At 49.5% G+C, this 16420-nt stretch overlaps 1 protein-coding gene and 1 long non-coding RNA gene across 2 annotated transcripts; both read left to right on the top strand.

The window, feature by feature from the left end:
* The first annotated feature begins 1004 nt into the window (after window positions 1-1004).
* Window positions 1005-10435, top strand: APOD (apolipoprotein D). The gene is made up of 5 exons (XM_007071348.4): window positions 1005-1254; window positions 3314-3467; window positions 4106-4227; window positions 8222-8307; window positions 9973-10435. Exons 2-5 carry the CDS (start codon window positions 3345-3347, stop codon window positions 10206-10208), a joined length of 567 nt encoding a protein of 188 aa, XP_007071410.2. The 5' UTR covers window positions 1005-1254; window positions 3314-3344; the 3' UTR covers window positions 10209-10435.
* On the top strand, window positions 4364-8163 carry LOC122461861. Its single transcript, XR_006284079.1, has 2 exons — window positions 4364-6677; window positions 6710-8163. It is a non-coding gene; the product is annotated as an uncharacterized LOC122461861 (long non-coding RNA).
* Window positions 10436-16420: the final 5985 nt, after the last annotated feature.

A 16420-nucleotide genomic window follows, 5' to 3' on the forward strand; every position in this document is an offset into this window, starting at 1 on the left:
AGGTGCAGGAGGGGTGCGGCAGGGGCTCAGGGCAGGGGGTGGGGTGCAGGAGGAGTGTGGGGTGCAGCAGGGGGCTCAGGGCAGGGAGCTGGGGTTCAGGACGAGTGCGTCAGGAGGCTCAGGGCAGAGGTTTGGGGTGCAGGGAGGGGTGTGGGTGCGGCAGCGGCTCAGGGCAGGGGGTGGGTGCAGAAGAGGTTCGGGGTGAGGGCTCCGGCCCGGCGCTGCTTGCCTGGAGCAGCTCTGGGGTGACAGCAGCACGCAGAGGGGCTAAGGCAGGCTCCCTGCCTGCCCTGGCCCCGCGCTGCTCCCAGAAGCAGCTGGCGCCATGTCCCTGTGGTCCCTGGAGGATGGCGGGGCAGAGGGCTCCACGCGCTGCCCTCGCCTCCAGGTACCTCCCCGGAAGTTCCCATTGTCCATGGTTCCCCGTTCCAGGCAAATGGGAGGTGCAGGGGCGGTGCCTGCAGGCGAGGGCAGAGCACGGAGCCCTCTGCCTCCCACCCCTTCCCTAGGGGCCGCAGGGACAGGGTGCCAGCCGCTTCCGGGAGCGGCGTGGGGCCTGCAACGCCATGGGGCTGGCAATCCCGCTGGCCGGATCCAAAGCCCTGAGGGGCCAGATCCGGCCCGCGAGCCCTAGTTTGCCCACCCCTGGCCTAGGACATGAGACGATAGATGGAGACAGACGAGGTGCGCAAAGAAATGGTGATACAATGATCGGTCAGCATGACTGGCAGTGGTCTCAGCACATCATCAGCCAGTTACTCCAGCATAAATCCAGAGCAACTGCACTGGCCTTCTCTGGCGTAACTGAGATCGCAAGCTGGCCCCGATCTCCAGTCCCCAGCGGGGCTGGGAGCAGCTCCGCCAGCGAGAGCGACATTTAAAGTCACCCTTTTAAAACTGGCTGTTTGAATAGCGCTGACAGCCCCTTGCCACGCAGTCGCTCGCAGCTGCACTGTACCGCTGCGGCTGCAAGCGCTCTGCCCAGAAACACGTCTTCCCTTGTCTCCGTTCGGGGAGTGGCTGAAAGACAGAGAGTCTCTGCGGTTTTGCATCGGGTGCAGATTTAAGCCATCCGAGCTGCATTCCAAAAAAACAAGTGTGTCAGGGATCAGGGTGTGGCTTGTGCCAGCGTTAAGGAATGATGGCCCCAGCACACTTATAAAATAAGTGAGGGCAACTCGCTAGACAGCTGTTCCTCATAACCCGGGCCTCTATCAACACAGTTGAGCACTTTGCTTCTCCTTCTCAGCAAAGGTACGTTGCCAAATTAATTGATTGAAGGTGCATGTCAGTATAAAATGGGAGCTGCTTTCTTGTGCCCTGTGGTTGTCCTATTCCTTGTAGACAGGGGTGCTGACACTGTATTTCAAAAACAAGGGACTGTTTTCTTAGCACCCCTGCCCCACCCCATCCCGATACTTTTTATTATTAATTCTTAGCAGGACTCACCTTCATTCTCCAGGGATATTTCTTGCTGCGCTTTGCAGCACTCAGCAACTCCCAATCTTGTCCAGAAGAGATTGTAAGTGCTGGAACGAGGGGTGCTGCGGGGGGCGCCACCCTGCTGCCTTGAAGTGGTTTCAGTCATATACTGGGTTTACAGTTTGGTTTAATGGCAGTATTCGTGCCCCTGCCTGCAAGCCAAAAATGCTTTGGTTGGATTTATTTTTAATGTATGTTTTGGAAGTGTGCTGGGACAGCCAGGAAAGGTGAAGGGCTGTCTGCCTGTAGGGGGTCTAGGGTTGAAGATTTTCCTCGTATTGTTGCCAGTGAGTTGCACACCCTCTCATGCCTGGTGGCGGTGCTCAGCTTTTAAAGGGAGAAAAGAGAAATACACCAGATCTCCTTTGGGTGCCCGCCCCGCAAGGGACGAGTGAGAGCTCCCAGGAGGGAAACACCAGGAAAGGCGGCACTAAAGGGTGGGCTGCATTCACCCACGGAGCCCACTGCTCTGTCTCTTTCACTAGCTCTCCTGTCTGCTTGCTTCTGTCCCAGAGAGCCCCAGCCGCAGGCAGCAAAGCCAAAGCCCCCTCTCTGTTTACAGACCCACCCTCAGGACGGGGCCATTCATTACAGCCCCTCAAGTCATTCACTGATGCTCCCTGTGAGCAGGTGGGGGGGGGGGGGGGTTTCTTCTCTAACCGCCGGCCAGCATTTTACACACAGTACTGGTGCAGCTCCCCTTGGATCAGGGCACTAGCCCAGCGTTTCTCAAATGTGGCCACTGTGGCCGCGTGCGGCTACCAGGGGCTTTTCTTGTGGCCACAGCTTCCCGGGCTGAGATTGAGGTGCCAAAGTAGCAGCCCCTCCCCCCCCGCCCCCCGGTGCTCCCGGATGCACTGCCTTGGTGTTTGTTGGTAGCTGGGGCCACCGTCGGGGCTGAGCCCTTCCCCCCTCTGGATACACCTGGGGCACAATGGTGGAGGAGCAGGCAGCCATGGGTTCCTCACCTTCCCAGGGGCCGTGGGACTCAGGCCCTGGGGTGGTGGGGTGACAGGCTCTGGATCTGGAGCAGGGCTTCAGGCTTCAGTCCTGGGATCCAGCTGTGGGGCGGCAGGCTCCGGGTGCATGGCTTTGGGCTCTGTCCTCTGGCCATGGGGCTTTGGGCCTGGCCCCCCGCTGTCTTCCTGGCCCCAGCTGCCTCCCCCGATCCCCCATCCAGGGCTTATTTTGTCCCCAAACTTGCCAGAGCTGAGTAAGTCTGCTGTGAAAAGTGATACCTGTATGTTAGTTAATATCACTTTTCACAACAGACTTACTAGCTAGCAATAAATACATTTCGAGTTGGACATGTATGTGTGCATGTTTATTTGTTGTTCCTAACGCTAATTAAGTATCTTAGGAAAAAGCGTGAGAGCAACCACCAGCAAGAGTTGGTGGCCGTACTCTGTGGCCACCAAATTATTTGTCCTAAGAACCCCAGCGCTCGCCTTAAAGCCCAAGCCTGGGAGGTGCTGAATGCCCTCAGCGCCCCTGGATCTCACTGCCGGTCAGGGCTGTGCAGTGCCTACAAACCGTTGTTTCCAGGTTGCTGTTGCTCTCCTCACCATATGCAGATGCAGGCGTGGCAGTTTGCTTCACCTGGAAGCATTGGGGATGGGCTTGGCCATGCTCGAGGTAGGCACTGGGCTATTGGCCATTTTAAGACTGCCTTCGCAGCGGAGTGCTGGTGGTTTCCGTCCTTCCACTCCTTTTCCTCTGACTGTGGTTTTAACCTCATCCTGTTGCTAACGCTCTGTTTGTCATCGTGTCACCTTGTGCACGGATTTGCTCCTCTGGGAGACCAGGCATTCTATGTTTTATTTCTTTTTAGGTCTGGTTCCCATTTGCACCCACAAGTGACCATGCCAGGGACTTTGGCGCTGCTTTCAGTTCTGTTCAGTCTCCTCCACATCACCGAGGGGCAAACGTTCAGCTGGGGGCCATGTCCGGATCCACCAGTCCAGGAGAACTTTGATGTTACCAAGGTGTGAAGAACTCTAAAATCCTGCTGGCTCAAAGCAATTAAGGCAAAGAGGGTGTGTAAAGATCAGCCAGCCTGCCAGGGTGGCTGAACAGCGGAGCAGATTTTGTGCTCCATGTGCTATGCCTCCCCTTGTGCCCACTCCACAGAGGACGTGAGTCTAATAGTGACACCCTTCGCACTGTGACAGTGCTTTTCATCCATAGGTCTCAAAGCGATTTACAAAGGAGGTACGTACCATATCCCCATTTTACAAACGGGGAAACTGAGGCACAAAGGTGCATTGACTTGCCCATGGTCCTACAGCAGGCTAGTGGTAGAGAACCCATGTGTCCTGAATCCCAGTCCGGCGCTCTGTCCATTAGGCCACATTGGTACAGCCTCTCCTGCCTACAGAGCCTGGCTTTCTAGCTCAAATTGTAGGGACACATGCATTTAATTCTAAAGGTTGCCAGTTTAGTCCCTTCTGTGGACCAATGTGGTTATTCTCACTCAAATGTAGAAAAGTTTCTTTGAACTGAGCAGAATAAGGACAATGTTAATGAAGGAACTAGACTGCCCTGTAGCCTGTTGATCACATCCATTGAATTCCTGTGAATCTGAGGACACTAACAAGGCTTGTTCTGGGTTTTCTTTTTTCAGTATGTTGGGAAATGGTATGAAATCGAAAAGCTGCCTGCAAGCTTTGAAAAGGGAATCTGCATCCAGGCCAATTACTCACTGAAGGAAAATGGGAAGATTAAAGTGATAAATCAAGAGCTCCTGTAAGTACCTTTTTCCAAGCTTGTATCCTTGCTGCAGCAGGATCCCAGTGAGCCTTGAGTTTTCTTGCTGCTGAGCGGAGAGAATCTCTTAAATTACACTAACTGGCTGATATTGTCTTTCTCCATATCTGCCAACGCAGCCTCATCTCACGTCCAGAGGGCACCATGCAAGGCAGAGGGGACGCTCACCTCATGGTTTCAGTAACTCAGCTGGCAGGACAAGTCAGAGATCTGTTGTCAGAGATAATGCATGGCCCAGCCGCTCTTCATCCCTCTCCTTGTGCTCTAGCTTGGGTCTCTGGTCTCTGTGCTGTACCCTTTGAGCACCGGCATGTCTTGTCGCACTGCAAGCCTGACCCGCGAATAGGAAGTACATCAGTGCGTACAGCCACGGGTAAAATAGCATACGCTGAGTATTACGCGCTGTCCTGCAGCCCTCGCTGGCCTGAACCTGGTGTGACTTTACTAGTCTCAGGGTGACGTTCATCCCTGTGCAGAGGCAGCACGAGGCCCTTGCACCGCTTGGTGCTGAACAGGCACCTGGGCCCTGTGCTGGCCCCTTGCTCACGGGCGGATGCCACCAAAATACCAGTTAAGAGGCCACCAACCCAATCCAAGTATATTGGCCATTTTCAGGGAGGCAAGTATTTGTAAGTCTGTTTTTGCAGTATTCACTTAGCTCTGGTAGTACCTGCTGTGTAATGTGTGCCAGAAATAGCTACCCAGGTAAATCAATGAGCATTGTAAATAGATTGTTTGCGGTATTTTACTTGTGATTTGCAAGCCCAGAGATCTTCTGAATTTTTGCTGACTGGTCTGGGTGTTTTTTCTATAGTGCTGTCAGATAGTCTCAGCTTTCACAGGAGGCTGTTGTGAGTGAATGAATGAAAGGTTCTTTGCATTCCCTGGCATGACATGGTGGCTTTGTTCTACTGCACATAACAACATTTCAGTCCATTCTTTGTGCTTGGCAGATGAGCAGTGCCCATTTGCCTTTGTGCCCATTTTCCTCTGTATCTGCTTAGCACTGTCTCCTCTCCTTCTTTGCCAAAGAAGGGCCTGACAAACAGCAGGGTAATTCATTGAGTCCATATTAAACTGCAAGAGATGGGGGAGGTTGTAATGTGACTGACGGTCTGTGTAATGATTTCACTCTGTTCAGGATCCTGAGAGCTCCAGAATAACTCGAGCTGTTCAAGGTAAAGAACACCAGCCCTCCTGTGCATACAGCCCTGAATGCAATGGCAGATGGAGGAGGCTGCCACGAGAAGGAGCCAGGGATGTTTTTTGCTGTTTGCATAGACCCATACATTCTCAGCGCTCACACACACTTCAGCCCCTTCCAATCTCTCTGCTCTTGATGGAGCAAGTCAGCAACCATAACAGATAATACTTGTCATTTTCTACCATTTTGTATGTTCAAAGCACTGTACTGGTACTAACAAACTAATTCTCACGATGGCCCCAGGAAGCAGGTGGGCAAGTATTATAACTTTCTCCTTTTTACTGATGGGGGAAACTGAGGCAAAGAGGTACAATGACTTGCCCAAGGCCACAGAGTCAGTGGAATAGGGAATAGAGCTCAGGATCTCTTGTCTCGTAATCCCATGCTCATTTCTTCAGACCATGTGACCTCTCCCTTGCCAGCCCCTAAAAGTGGGCAGTTCTTGTTATAGGGGTTTTTGCTGCTGAGTGTTGGGACGATAGTTCAGAGTCTGTAATTAAACAAATCTTACTTTATTAAACTGGGACATGTAATAAGCAAGGGGAATAATATGCTTTAATCTAAGTAGGACACGGGCAATTAGACAGGTGTGAACATGTGATACGATTTCTGGAAGTTGGGCAAGTTCTGTGGGAGTCGGAGGAGGGATGTCAGCATCTCCTACCCTTTAACAGCAGAGGCCTGATCCCCACTGCCTGGCATTGTGTGTGTGGCGGTTACATCAGCCTAGCTCTGCCAGTGTCTACTCACTACAGTGTTGCTCCGGCCGACGTAAGTCGCCCACTACACCAACCTAATAACGCCACCGCCGCGAGAGGTGTTGGGCGCTTTGGTCGATGTAGTTAGGTCAACGCAGTGTCAGCGCTTTCATCGGTCTGTTCTGGCTGTCAGCCCCAGCAGCTGAAACCAATGTAATTACTATGTTGGCTGTATGTCGACATGACTTAATTTTGTCACGTAGACTTGCCCTGATTCTCCTGTCGCTTACACTGACCGTGCGTCCCGCCTCTCCATTCAGTGGTGTGTGTTTTTTTGTTTTTGTTTTTCTCAACAGCGGTGTCAGCAGCAGTCCAGGGAAGGAGCACTCCAGCCGGCAACAGCAGCAGCTCAAGGGAGGGAGAAGGAGCTCCAGCCAGCAGGGCAGCCAGAGAAGAGGGAGGGCTCCAGCCAGCAGGGCAGCCTAAGCAGACTGACCCTCCCTCCTGTACCTATTGGGTTCCGGGAAGTGGGTGGGCGGAAGCCCGCCCACTGCTATAGGACCCCCCACCCCCACCCCAGCCTAAGGGGAGGATCCACAGGACCTGGAAACCAAATGATTCCGGGGACAACTAATGAAATAACAGGGACAGGAGTGCAGTCAAAGGGTTAAAAGAAGGGAGCCTGACGGGGACACCGAGCAGAGAACCCCGGACAGTGCCCACTGCTCCTCAAAGGCGTCAAGGGAGCCAGTGGACGCTGCCCGTTACTCCATATTCAGACCAGTGTGAGTGAGAGGAGAGCTGGTGTCCTTGTGCTGCACCTCTTTCACCCATGCAAAGTGAGCGTGAAGTGCTGTCAAATCTGAATGCTCCAGACGCTAAGCTTTTTATACCTTTTTTGCACAGGTATAAGTCTCCACCCAAAGCACAGGAAAGTAGAGAATTGGTCCACAGATGGTGGAGAATCAGGCCCTGGGGGCTATTTTATTATGAGTTAACTTTGTAAGGAAACCAGGACAGGGAAAGCTGAAGCATCGTGGAAAGAACAATGACAATTTCTGAATTTTAAGCAGATCTGGGCCTGCTCAGGGGTTGGGATCTCAATTTCAGAGAGAAAGGAGAAGTGAATAGGAAATGATGTCTCTTAAACATTCCCTGCACAATGTGAGCACATGCAGGGCTATGCAATAGGACGGGGTGCCAAACAAGTCACCCTTCCTTCCCCAAAGGACATCTCCTTCCTATTATTATTATTATTTTAAGGTCAGGCTTGACAAAGCCCTGGCTGGGATGATTTAGCTGGGGGTTGGTCCTGCTTTGAGCAGGGGGTTGGACTAGATGACCTCCTGAGGTCCCTTCCAACCCTGATATTCTATGATTCTATGATTCTATTATTTGCATTGTGATGGATCAGGGTCCACTGTGCTAGCCACTGTACAAACGCAGAAAAAAGGGCAGTCTCTGCCCCGAGGAGTTCGCACAATCTTATCCTCATCACTGTCGTGTCTGAGAGCTTTCCAGCAGTGTAGTAAGCTACATGACAAACATCTGTCACTTGCTTGGGTTTTTTCTCTCTTCGTCTCCTACATGACAATTTGGGGATTTTTTAATTTCTTTTCTTTATATTAATAGACTGTACACACACTATACCATGGGTTTATAGTTGCAAAACACACACTGACATTCTGCTGACACAAGCTGTTCAGTCCAACAACACACAAAGCAGGAAAATACACCAGAGAGGCCGTTGGTTGTTCTGGGCTAAGTGGCCCCCTGCTCTGATGCAGTATGGCAATCCCGACGTTCCTATATTGCCATCCAGATTGCTCTGCATGGCATGACATCTAGAGTGTGCTGTTACTGGAAGTCGAAACATGTCATCTAAAAGTTGATTCTGTGCCTATTGGGAAGCTGCTGTTAACTGGAGCACACGTTATGTGGGGTTTTACTTTGGATTTTAACCGACTATATGTAGATTACCACCTCAAGAGAGTGAGTTACTGGAAATAACTGTTTAAATGTGATTGCAAACCTGTGCCATTAATTTCCAAACCTCTTGTTCTCCCCTTAGCTCTGACGGCAGAATTAATCAAATCGAGGGGGAGGCTGTCCAGGCAGACGATGAGCTGGCCAAGCTGGGTGTCAGCTTTTACTGGTGTAAGTGTGTTTGTTTAAAGGCTCATCCTGGAAGAAGTTTAAAGACATTCCCTACACTGGGCCAAATCCTGCTCCTAGGGTCTTGCTATTGGCTTCAGTAGCACCATGAATTCTGCCCAGAGCTGGGTCCTGATTCTGCTTGCACACTGGTATAGATCAGTGGAGTCCCACAGGTGTAAAACTAGTTCAAGTGAGAGGAAAGCAGGCCCAGTGGTAAGGCCCCCAGATGAGAAATGGTTCAGGATAAATGTTTCTGTGGCGACTAGGAAGTTGGACAATGATTTTATTTTAATTTAATTATGTGGCTTTTTTCTTTTCTTTCACTTGTTATCATGCCATCAAGGCTTCTACCATCGTTGTTACATGCCCGTTTCTCCTTGTGCACAATATTGTTTCAGAAAGTATTCCCTTTGTCCACCTTTACACTTGTTCCTCACACCTTCCTTCTGCCTTGTTAGAGGTTTGATGGCTGCTCTGATGTCTCCTGTGTGCGTGGAATGGGGAAGGAGACTATTCTTATTCACAAAAAGTAATCCAGGGAAGGGCTAGTTCTGCGCTGCCATGCGCGATGTCACTCGCACACTGGGGGAATGAAACATGCTACCATTCTGCTTGGTACAAGGCAGTGGAGAATCAGGTCTGGATCAAGGGATGAATCCTGTAACCTGTGTTCTCACGAGTACGTCAGGCTGGACCAAGTTCCACTCCATCAGACTGATGTCAACCTGACCTAACTCGAACTCCATTTAAGTCAACAATCTAAATTTAGACCAGTCTCTTCTAATGGAGAGCAGAATTAGGCGTGTCAGCCAGATCCTCAGTGAATAAACGGTGCTACTGTACCCTATGTAGAGGGGGCTCTGGCTTCCCTGGCAGCCGGGCCTGGGCGGGGGCAGCCTGCCACTGCCTCCCCAGCCAGGCTTTCTCAGGCAGCTGCTGCGCTGCATGGAGCGGTGACCCAGAATGGCTGGTGCCATGAGAAGTGTCTAGTCCCACCCCGTCCGCTCCCCGTCTGGGCCTGACTGCCAGGGGCAGAGTCTGCTGGGGGACAGGCGCAGTGGGAGGACAGAGCCCCTCTCCCGCCCTCCCGGCAGCCAATCGGGGGGGGGGGGGGGCACTTGACCCCTCCCCCCGTGTCGCCCCCCGCGTGTCTTTGGCTGAACATCATGAAATAAAAACAGGAAAAGGGAATTACACTATATGGCTTTAGCTGCAGGTCTGACCCAGTGACTCTAAGGGGGCAGGGGCAGGCACCAGGTGTGAGGTGTGGTGGAGTCATCTCTGGGCCTACCCACATGACCAATACCCCCTGACGTCTGTTCTCATGTGCACCAAACTCCCCTTCATTTCAGCGTGTGGGGGGGGTTTGGTTTTTAACTGTGGATTAGCTGTTGGCACTAGGCTTATTACACATCCAGCATAACTAGTAATGAGTCTTTAGTTCAAAATTCTATTGGCTTTCTTGAATCTATCAGGTGTAACATGAAAGCTCTACATAATAACTTCCTGCCCTTTCATAGGTCACACAGCAAGTCAGTAGCAAAACTGGGAAAAGAACCCAGGAGTCCTGACTTACCGTACCTCTTCTAACTGCTTAACATACACCAAGGAAAATCAAATGTTGGTTAATCATATTTTCTAATGATGCCCCTGCTGTTTTTCTAGTCATGCCCTCTAGCCCTTACTGGGTACTCTCCACTGACTATGAAAACTACTCCATGGTGTATTCCTGCACTACTTTTATCTGGCTCTTCCACGTTGAATATGCCTGGATTCTGTCAAGAACTCCCCAGCTGCAGCCAGAAACTGTGGAACGCCTGAAGAACCTTCTCCGTTCCTACAAGATTGACACTGAGAAAATGAGGCCAACTGATCAAATTAATTGTCCTCCTGAGATGTAGACCCCACTGTTTAGAAGAACAAGTCCAGGATAGTTATGAACTCTGTTGCTTTCTTAGTGTTGGATAAAACCTCTTAATTTAGAATAACAAACTCTTTTGCTAATGGTAGCTTGTAAACCCTGACTGTAATGTCTATGTGTGATAGCAGCTAAATAGTATTGGTACTCTGCCTGTGTAACCTCTGTCATGTACTTTGAGAAGCCTGAGTAAATTATACCAAAACTCTTTCCATCCTTACTGTTCTTTCAGAGTTAAATAGGCTTTGATGCCGATTCTGAAGTTCTGTGGCCAATACAAGTTCTCAGGAATGGAGGCATGAGGATGTAGGCTGTAGCATACAAATGTCCCCTGGGGAAAACTGTTCTCATGGCATCTGGCAGGCTTGTTTCTTCGCATTTGTCTTGATGTCTGGTAGGCCTGTTATCAGCACATGGCTCAATCAGCGACATCATCACTATCGTCTCTCTAACAGCATCCTATTGACATAAGAGGGATTCTGTAGGGAGGCCAGAATTTGGGAGCCAAGATTCTCTACAGAGAGAACTTTTGTCCATTGTTTACGTTGGCAGCTCTATGGTGAGAGATGTTTATTTTCACTTGAGGAATGTAATGGCTTTGCAAGCATGGGCATAAGCTGCTGTGAAGGCCACAGAACTCTTCAGTGATTTCACTGGTCTTTGGGTCAGGCCTTGTATGTCCAAATCTCAGATTGCTACATACATCCCAGAGTGTCAGCACCAGTCGCCCATACCCGCGTCTGAGAATGTGCCCTCTCCTATCTGTAACTATGTTGGAAGCAGTTTTGTAAGGGGAGAAGGGAGCAGCATCTATTCTGTGTCCTAACCTAAACTGCTCTCGGCTTCTGAGATCTGTAAACAAGCAGGGAGAGAAAGAACATCTTCCCGCTGCTAGAGGCTGAGCAAGTGACAGGCAAATGGAGCTCTAACCCCTCCTTGTAAGTGTATCGTACTTCAAGGATTTCATCTAAATACTCTGTCAATGGAAGGCTTTCATTCACATCCTGCTTGCTGCCTTTGTATTCATTGGGATATAGCCGGGACGTCACCTTTTCCCTGACAGATGTTCGGGAGTCATGATGACTCTGTATACGTAGTAACAATACAGCGCCTTACAAATGAAACCAAAGTACCTGCGGTACGGCTGCATAGACTTTCCTTCAGACATGGGGAATTGGGGGTGCATAGTCCTTCCCCAGAATGCAGACTCTGCCTCGCCCTGTAATGTCACACCGCTGACCAGTATCCGCCCATTCCGGCCCTTCCTGTGTGGCTCCCCTCTCATTAGCTCTACATCTTTGTCTCCTTTGGAAGCAAAAGGTGTTTTCCAGGAGAGCTGAAAGATTTACCAAGGTGGAGATTCCTTTCTGTTTGGCCATAAAAAGAAACAAAGCCAAGTCCACAGTGACATACAGTAGAAAGCCTTTTGCTAGAAGCAGGTATCTCCTATCTGATGATGTAGTGGGGTGGTACTTGGAAAAGGCCTGGACTCTTCCAGCTGGTTTGATTCAGGCTCATTCTCCAAGTGTTGCTTCCTCAGCATCTGCTTCTGTCAATAATAATTGCAATTATATACATAGTGTTTCCTCTACAGATGCACTTTACAGAAGTGGGATAAGCCTAATTCTCCCCCTTGATGGTATTTTATACAGATGAGGTCACTGAGGCTAAGTGACTTGCCCAAGGTTGCACTTTGACCTCAGCGGTGATACCAGGCATAGGCCCCACATTTCTTTGTTGCCAGTCTTGTGCTCACTCTGCTAGACAACAGCTATCCCTTGTATGCCATCCTGTGCTGGGAACAGGGGGAACCAGAGTCACATTCTAGATCCTAGGTTAAAATTAGGGTGATCAATCCCCATCCTATTTGCCCCCCAAACACAGTAGATAATGGTCATAACCTTTGCTAGTTGTCCCAGGGCACTGTCTTCACAAAGGACATAACTTTCTGCAAGCTGTGTGTGATACAGACTGCTGCTGCAGCCTGTCCCCTGGAGGAGGAACTGCTACCGTGAACGGGATTTCCCTGGAAACAGTCACAACAAATGTTAGTTCCACAATAGCTGCAGAGAGAAGACAGGTGTGGCTGATGCTTAAAGGATGCCTGCAGGTTGTCAATGAGAGCAATTGTCTCAGGGCAGGTGCATGCTGGGTCAGTGCTGCTCAAAGTAAAGCTGCCTTTGAACATACCTGTATCTGGTTTAATTCCCTTTGGCCCCAGATACTGCCCAGCCATGGGGAAGCTCAGAGACAGAGTGTGGCTGCCTGGTGTACGGGGGTGGGGGGGAAGCATAACCAATGCAGCTTCCCTAGGCCACACAGCTTCCCAGCCCTGTGCATTCATGCAAAGAATCATAGAATCACAGAATATCAGGGTTGGAAGGGACCTCAGGAGGTCATCTAGTCCAACCCCCTGCTCAGAGCAAGACCAATCCCCAACTAAATCATCCCAGCCAGGGCTTTGTCAAGCCTGACCTTAAAAACTTCTAGGAAAGGAGATTCCACCACCTCCCTAGGTAACGCATTCCAGTGTTTCACCACCCTCCTAGTGAAAAAGTTTTTCCTAATATCCAACCTAAACCTCCCCCACTGCAACTTGAGACCATTACTTCTTGTTCGGTCATCTGATACCACTGAGAACTGTCTAGATCCATCCTCTTTGGAACCCCCTTTCAGGTAGTTGAAAGCAGCTGTCCAATCCCCCCTCATTCTTCTCTTCCGCAAACTAAACATCCCCAGTTCCCTCAGCCTCTCCTTATAACTCATGTGTTCCAGTCCCCTAATTATTTTTGTTGCCCTCCGCTGGACTCTTTCCAATTTTTCCACATCCTTCTTGTCGTGGGGGGCCCAAAACTGGACACAGTACTCCAGATGAGGCCTCACCAGTGTCGAATAGAGGGGAATGATCACGTCCCTCGATCTGCTGGCAATGCCCCTACTTATACATCCCAAAATGCCATTGGCCTTCTTGGCAACAAGGGCACACTGTTGACTCATATCCAGCTTCTCGTCCACTGTCACCCCTAGGTCCTTTTCTGCAGAACTGAAAAGGCCAGGGACAGTCAGGCTGTCAGAGGAAAGTACCATCCTGTGCCACTGAGTTTCTCTGTTCTGCACCTCTCCTACCTATCCCTTTTGTCTGTGGCTGAAAAGGGCTTTCTGCCAAACCCTCTGCTTAGAACAACCTCCCAGCTGCTGTTTGCTGAGGTGTCTCCTGGGGTAAAACCTCCGCCAATCCACCCACGCTGTGAAATGCATCAGCTAGAGCCAGCGCACCCATCTCTGTATGGTCCCCATGGCAGGGACGGAAGCTCTGTGTGGCAGGGATGCTGTTTACAGCAGACAGTGTGTCACGTGCACACTTACAGCTCAGCATGTGTACATTTACAGAGCTACCGCTATGACAAGAGCAAAAAAACACGAATGTCCCACCTGATTATCTGAATTCTGGGGAGGCTGAAGTGTCAGTGAAGATTCAATACAGGTCAAATTAGTCTCCAGAAATCTTGTCTATTAAACGTGAGCACCAGCTAGTGCACTGGAAAAAGCATTGTGACAGCCTTCATCCTTGTTAAAGACAGACAGCAGGAGCCAATGTTTGCCATCTATTCACTACTGTAAACAGGGGCTAATGCACAGCTGCTTATGGGATATTTATGGGACATATTGGTTCCTATGTCAAGAAACAAATGAGCGTGCTCAAGCGTGCAAGGCACCTTGTATCATCCACTCACAGTCAGTGGGAACCCCGGTCATTCAGCACTCTGCATCACTAGGTCTGTAGCAAATTCTGAGGATGGACTGCAGCGAGGCAGTGGGTGAGGATTCCATATAGCATGCAGGTGCCATTGAGGGAGTACCTGAGAAGGCAACAGATTCAGAAACCTGACACAGGAAAAGGCCAAGAAAACATTATTGGCAAAAGCAAAACTAAATGCAACCAACAAGATTTCAAGGTAATTGTGTGCTTGAGCCAACACAGGCTGGCAGCTGTCAGAATCTGTGTAGTGATCCCAGGTCCTGGCAGTGCTAGCTTAACTCAGTAGCTCAATAATTCCAACAAACCCATATATTTGTTTTGGCAAGGCTGGCAACTGGCAGTAGTTTTGTTTTGTCATCTTTGCAATCAGCTACAACTGGCTAAGCTGGTACATACTCATTATGCGAGGATCCCTGATGTGTATGGAGTACATGGCAAAGCATGCTCTTGCACTGAGGCATCCTGATAACACTGCAGGGAATCGGCACTGCATAAATACTTTGTCTCCAAAGGGAGGGATCTTGTAGCGATCAGAGATGCCTGCCATGTTTAATCTGTTATCACAGGAAAGCCCTAACTCCTACTGCCACAGCTGTCCTTGATGCAAAGTCTAGAGCCATATTCAACTGCATTTACAAACTGGAGCCCAGAACTACTATTCAGGAAAAGGATGCCCAGTCCATGGTGTCAGGAGAGCTGGGTTCTGCTTTCACTTCTGTTACGTACCTTGGGAAAGTGACTTAAACTTTCTGTGCCATATTTCCCCATCAACACAAGCGAGATGATGATAATATATACCCACCTCTCAGGAGAGTTGTGAGACCACATCCATCACTGTTCACAGACATTCTCAGATGGCAGATGCTATAGAAATGTCACTCGATAACATACATTAAATAACTAAACAAAGGGTTCTTGCCAATTCTTTCAGAGGGGGAGAGGGAGAATGTTGGCTGGGGGCAGGTGCAGTGATGGCAGACCCTGCATAAACTTCCCAGTACAGCTCTGACTAAAGCACCTTCGCACTCAGTCACCACCGGGGCTATGCCTGGGCCTTTCTGAAGGGAACAACCTACTTACTGGGCTGCCTTACATGTGACTGGCTAGCAGGGATTGGCATGAGGGCACCCAGCTCATTTCATATTTTACAATACACATGATTGACCACAGATGTGGTAAGACAAAAGGCTGTATCCGTGTGACCAGCAGTACTCTTCCACAAGCATGATTTATAAATGCAAAACTGGAGGTAAGAAGGAGAGGGACTTGCAATGAGTGAAGTTTTGTTTAAAGTCTCTATAAGAACATCCATGCTGGGTCAGACCAATGGTCCATCTAACCCAGCAGCCCATCTTCCAACAGGGGCCAATGCCAGATGCTTCAGAGGGAATGAACAGAACAGAGCAATTATCGAGTGATCCATCTGCTGTCGGCCATTCCCAGCTTCTGGCAGTCAGAGGTTTAGGGACACCCAGAGCAGGGGGTTGCATCACTGACCATCTTGGCTAATATCATTGATGAATCTATCCTTTATGAACTTGTCTAATTCTTGTTTGAGTCCAGTTATACTGTTTTCCTTCAGAACATCTCCTGGCAATGAGTTCCACAGGTTGACTGTGCATTGTATGAAGAAGTACTTCCTTATGTTTGTTTTAAACCTACTACCTGTTAATTTCATTGGGAGACCCCTGGTTCATATGTTATGTGAAGGGGATAAATAACACTTCCCTATTCACTTTCTCCACATCAGTCATGATTTTATAAACTTCTGCCATATCCCCCCCTTAGTCCTCTCTTTTCTAAGATGAACAATCCCAGTCTTTTTAATCTCTCCTCATATGGGAACTGTTCCATCCCCCAAATAATTTTTGTTGCCCTGCTCCGTATTTTTTCTAAGTCCAATACATCATTTTGGAGATGGGATGACCAGAACTGCACACAGTAGTCAAGGTGTGCGTGTACCACGGATTTATACAGTAGCATTCTGATATTTTCTTTCTTACTATCTATCTCTTTCCGAATGGTTCCTAACATTCCATTTGCTTTTTTGACTGCCGCTGCAGATTGAGCAAATGTTTTCAGAAAACTATCCACAAAGTTTACCACTTTTTCCAGATCATTTATGAATATGTTAAACAACACTGGCCCAGTACAGATCCTTGAGGAATCCCACCTCTCGCCATGGTGAAAAATGACCATTTATTCTGACCCTTTGTTTGCTGTCTTTTAACTAGTTACTGATCCATGGGAGGACATTCCCCCTTATCTCATGACTGCTTATGAGCCTTTGGTGAGGCACCGTGTCAAAGACTTTCTGAAAGTCCAAGTGCACTCTATCAACTGGATCCCCCTTGTCCACATGTTTTTTGACCACCTCAAAGAATTCTAGTAGCTTGGTGAGGCATGATTTCCCTTACAAAAGCCATGTTGCCTCT

This window comes from Chelonia mydas, chromosome 9, assembly GCF_015237465.2.
Source record: "Chelonia mydas isolate rCheMyd1 chromosome 9, rCheMyd1.pri.v2, whole genome shotgun sequence".
Lineage (NCBI taxonomy): Eukaryota > Metazoa > Chordata > Testudines > Cheloniidae > Chelonia > Chelonia mydas.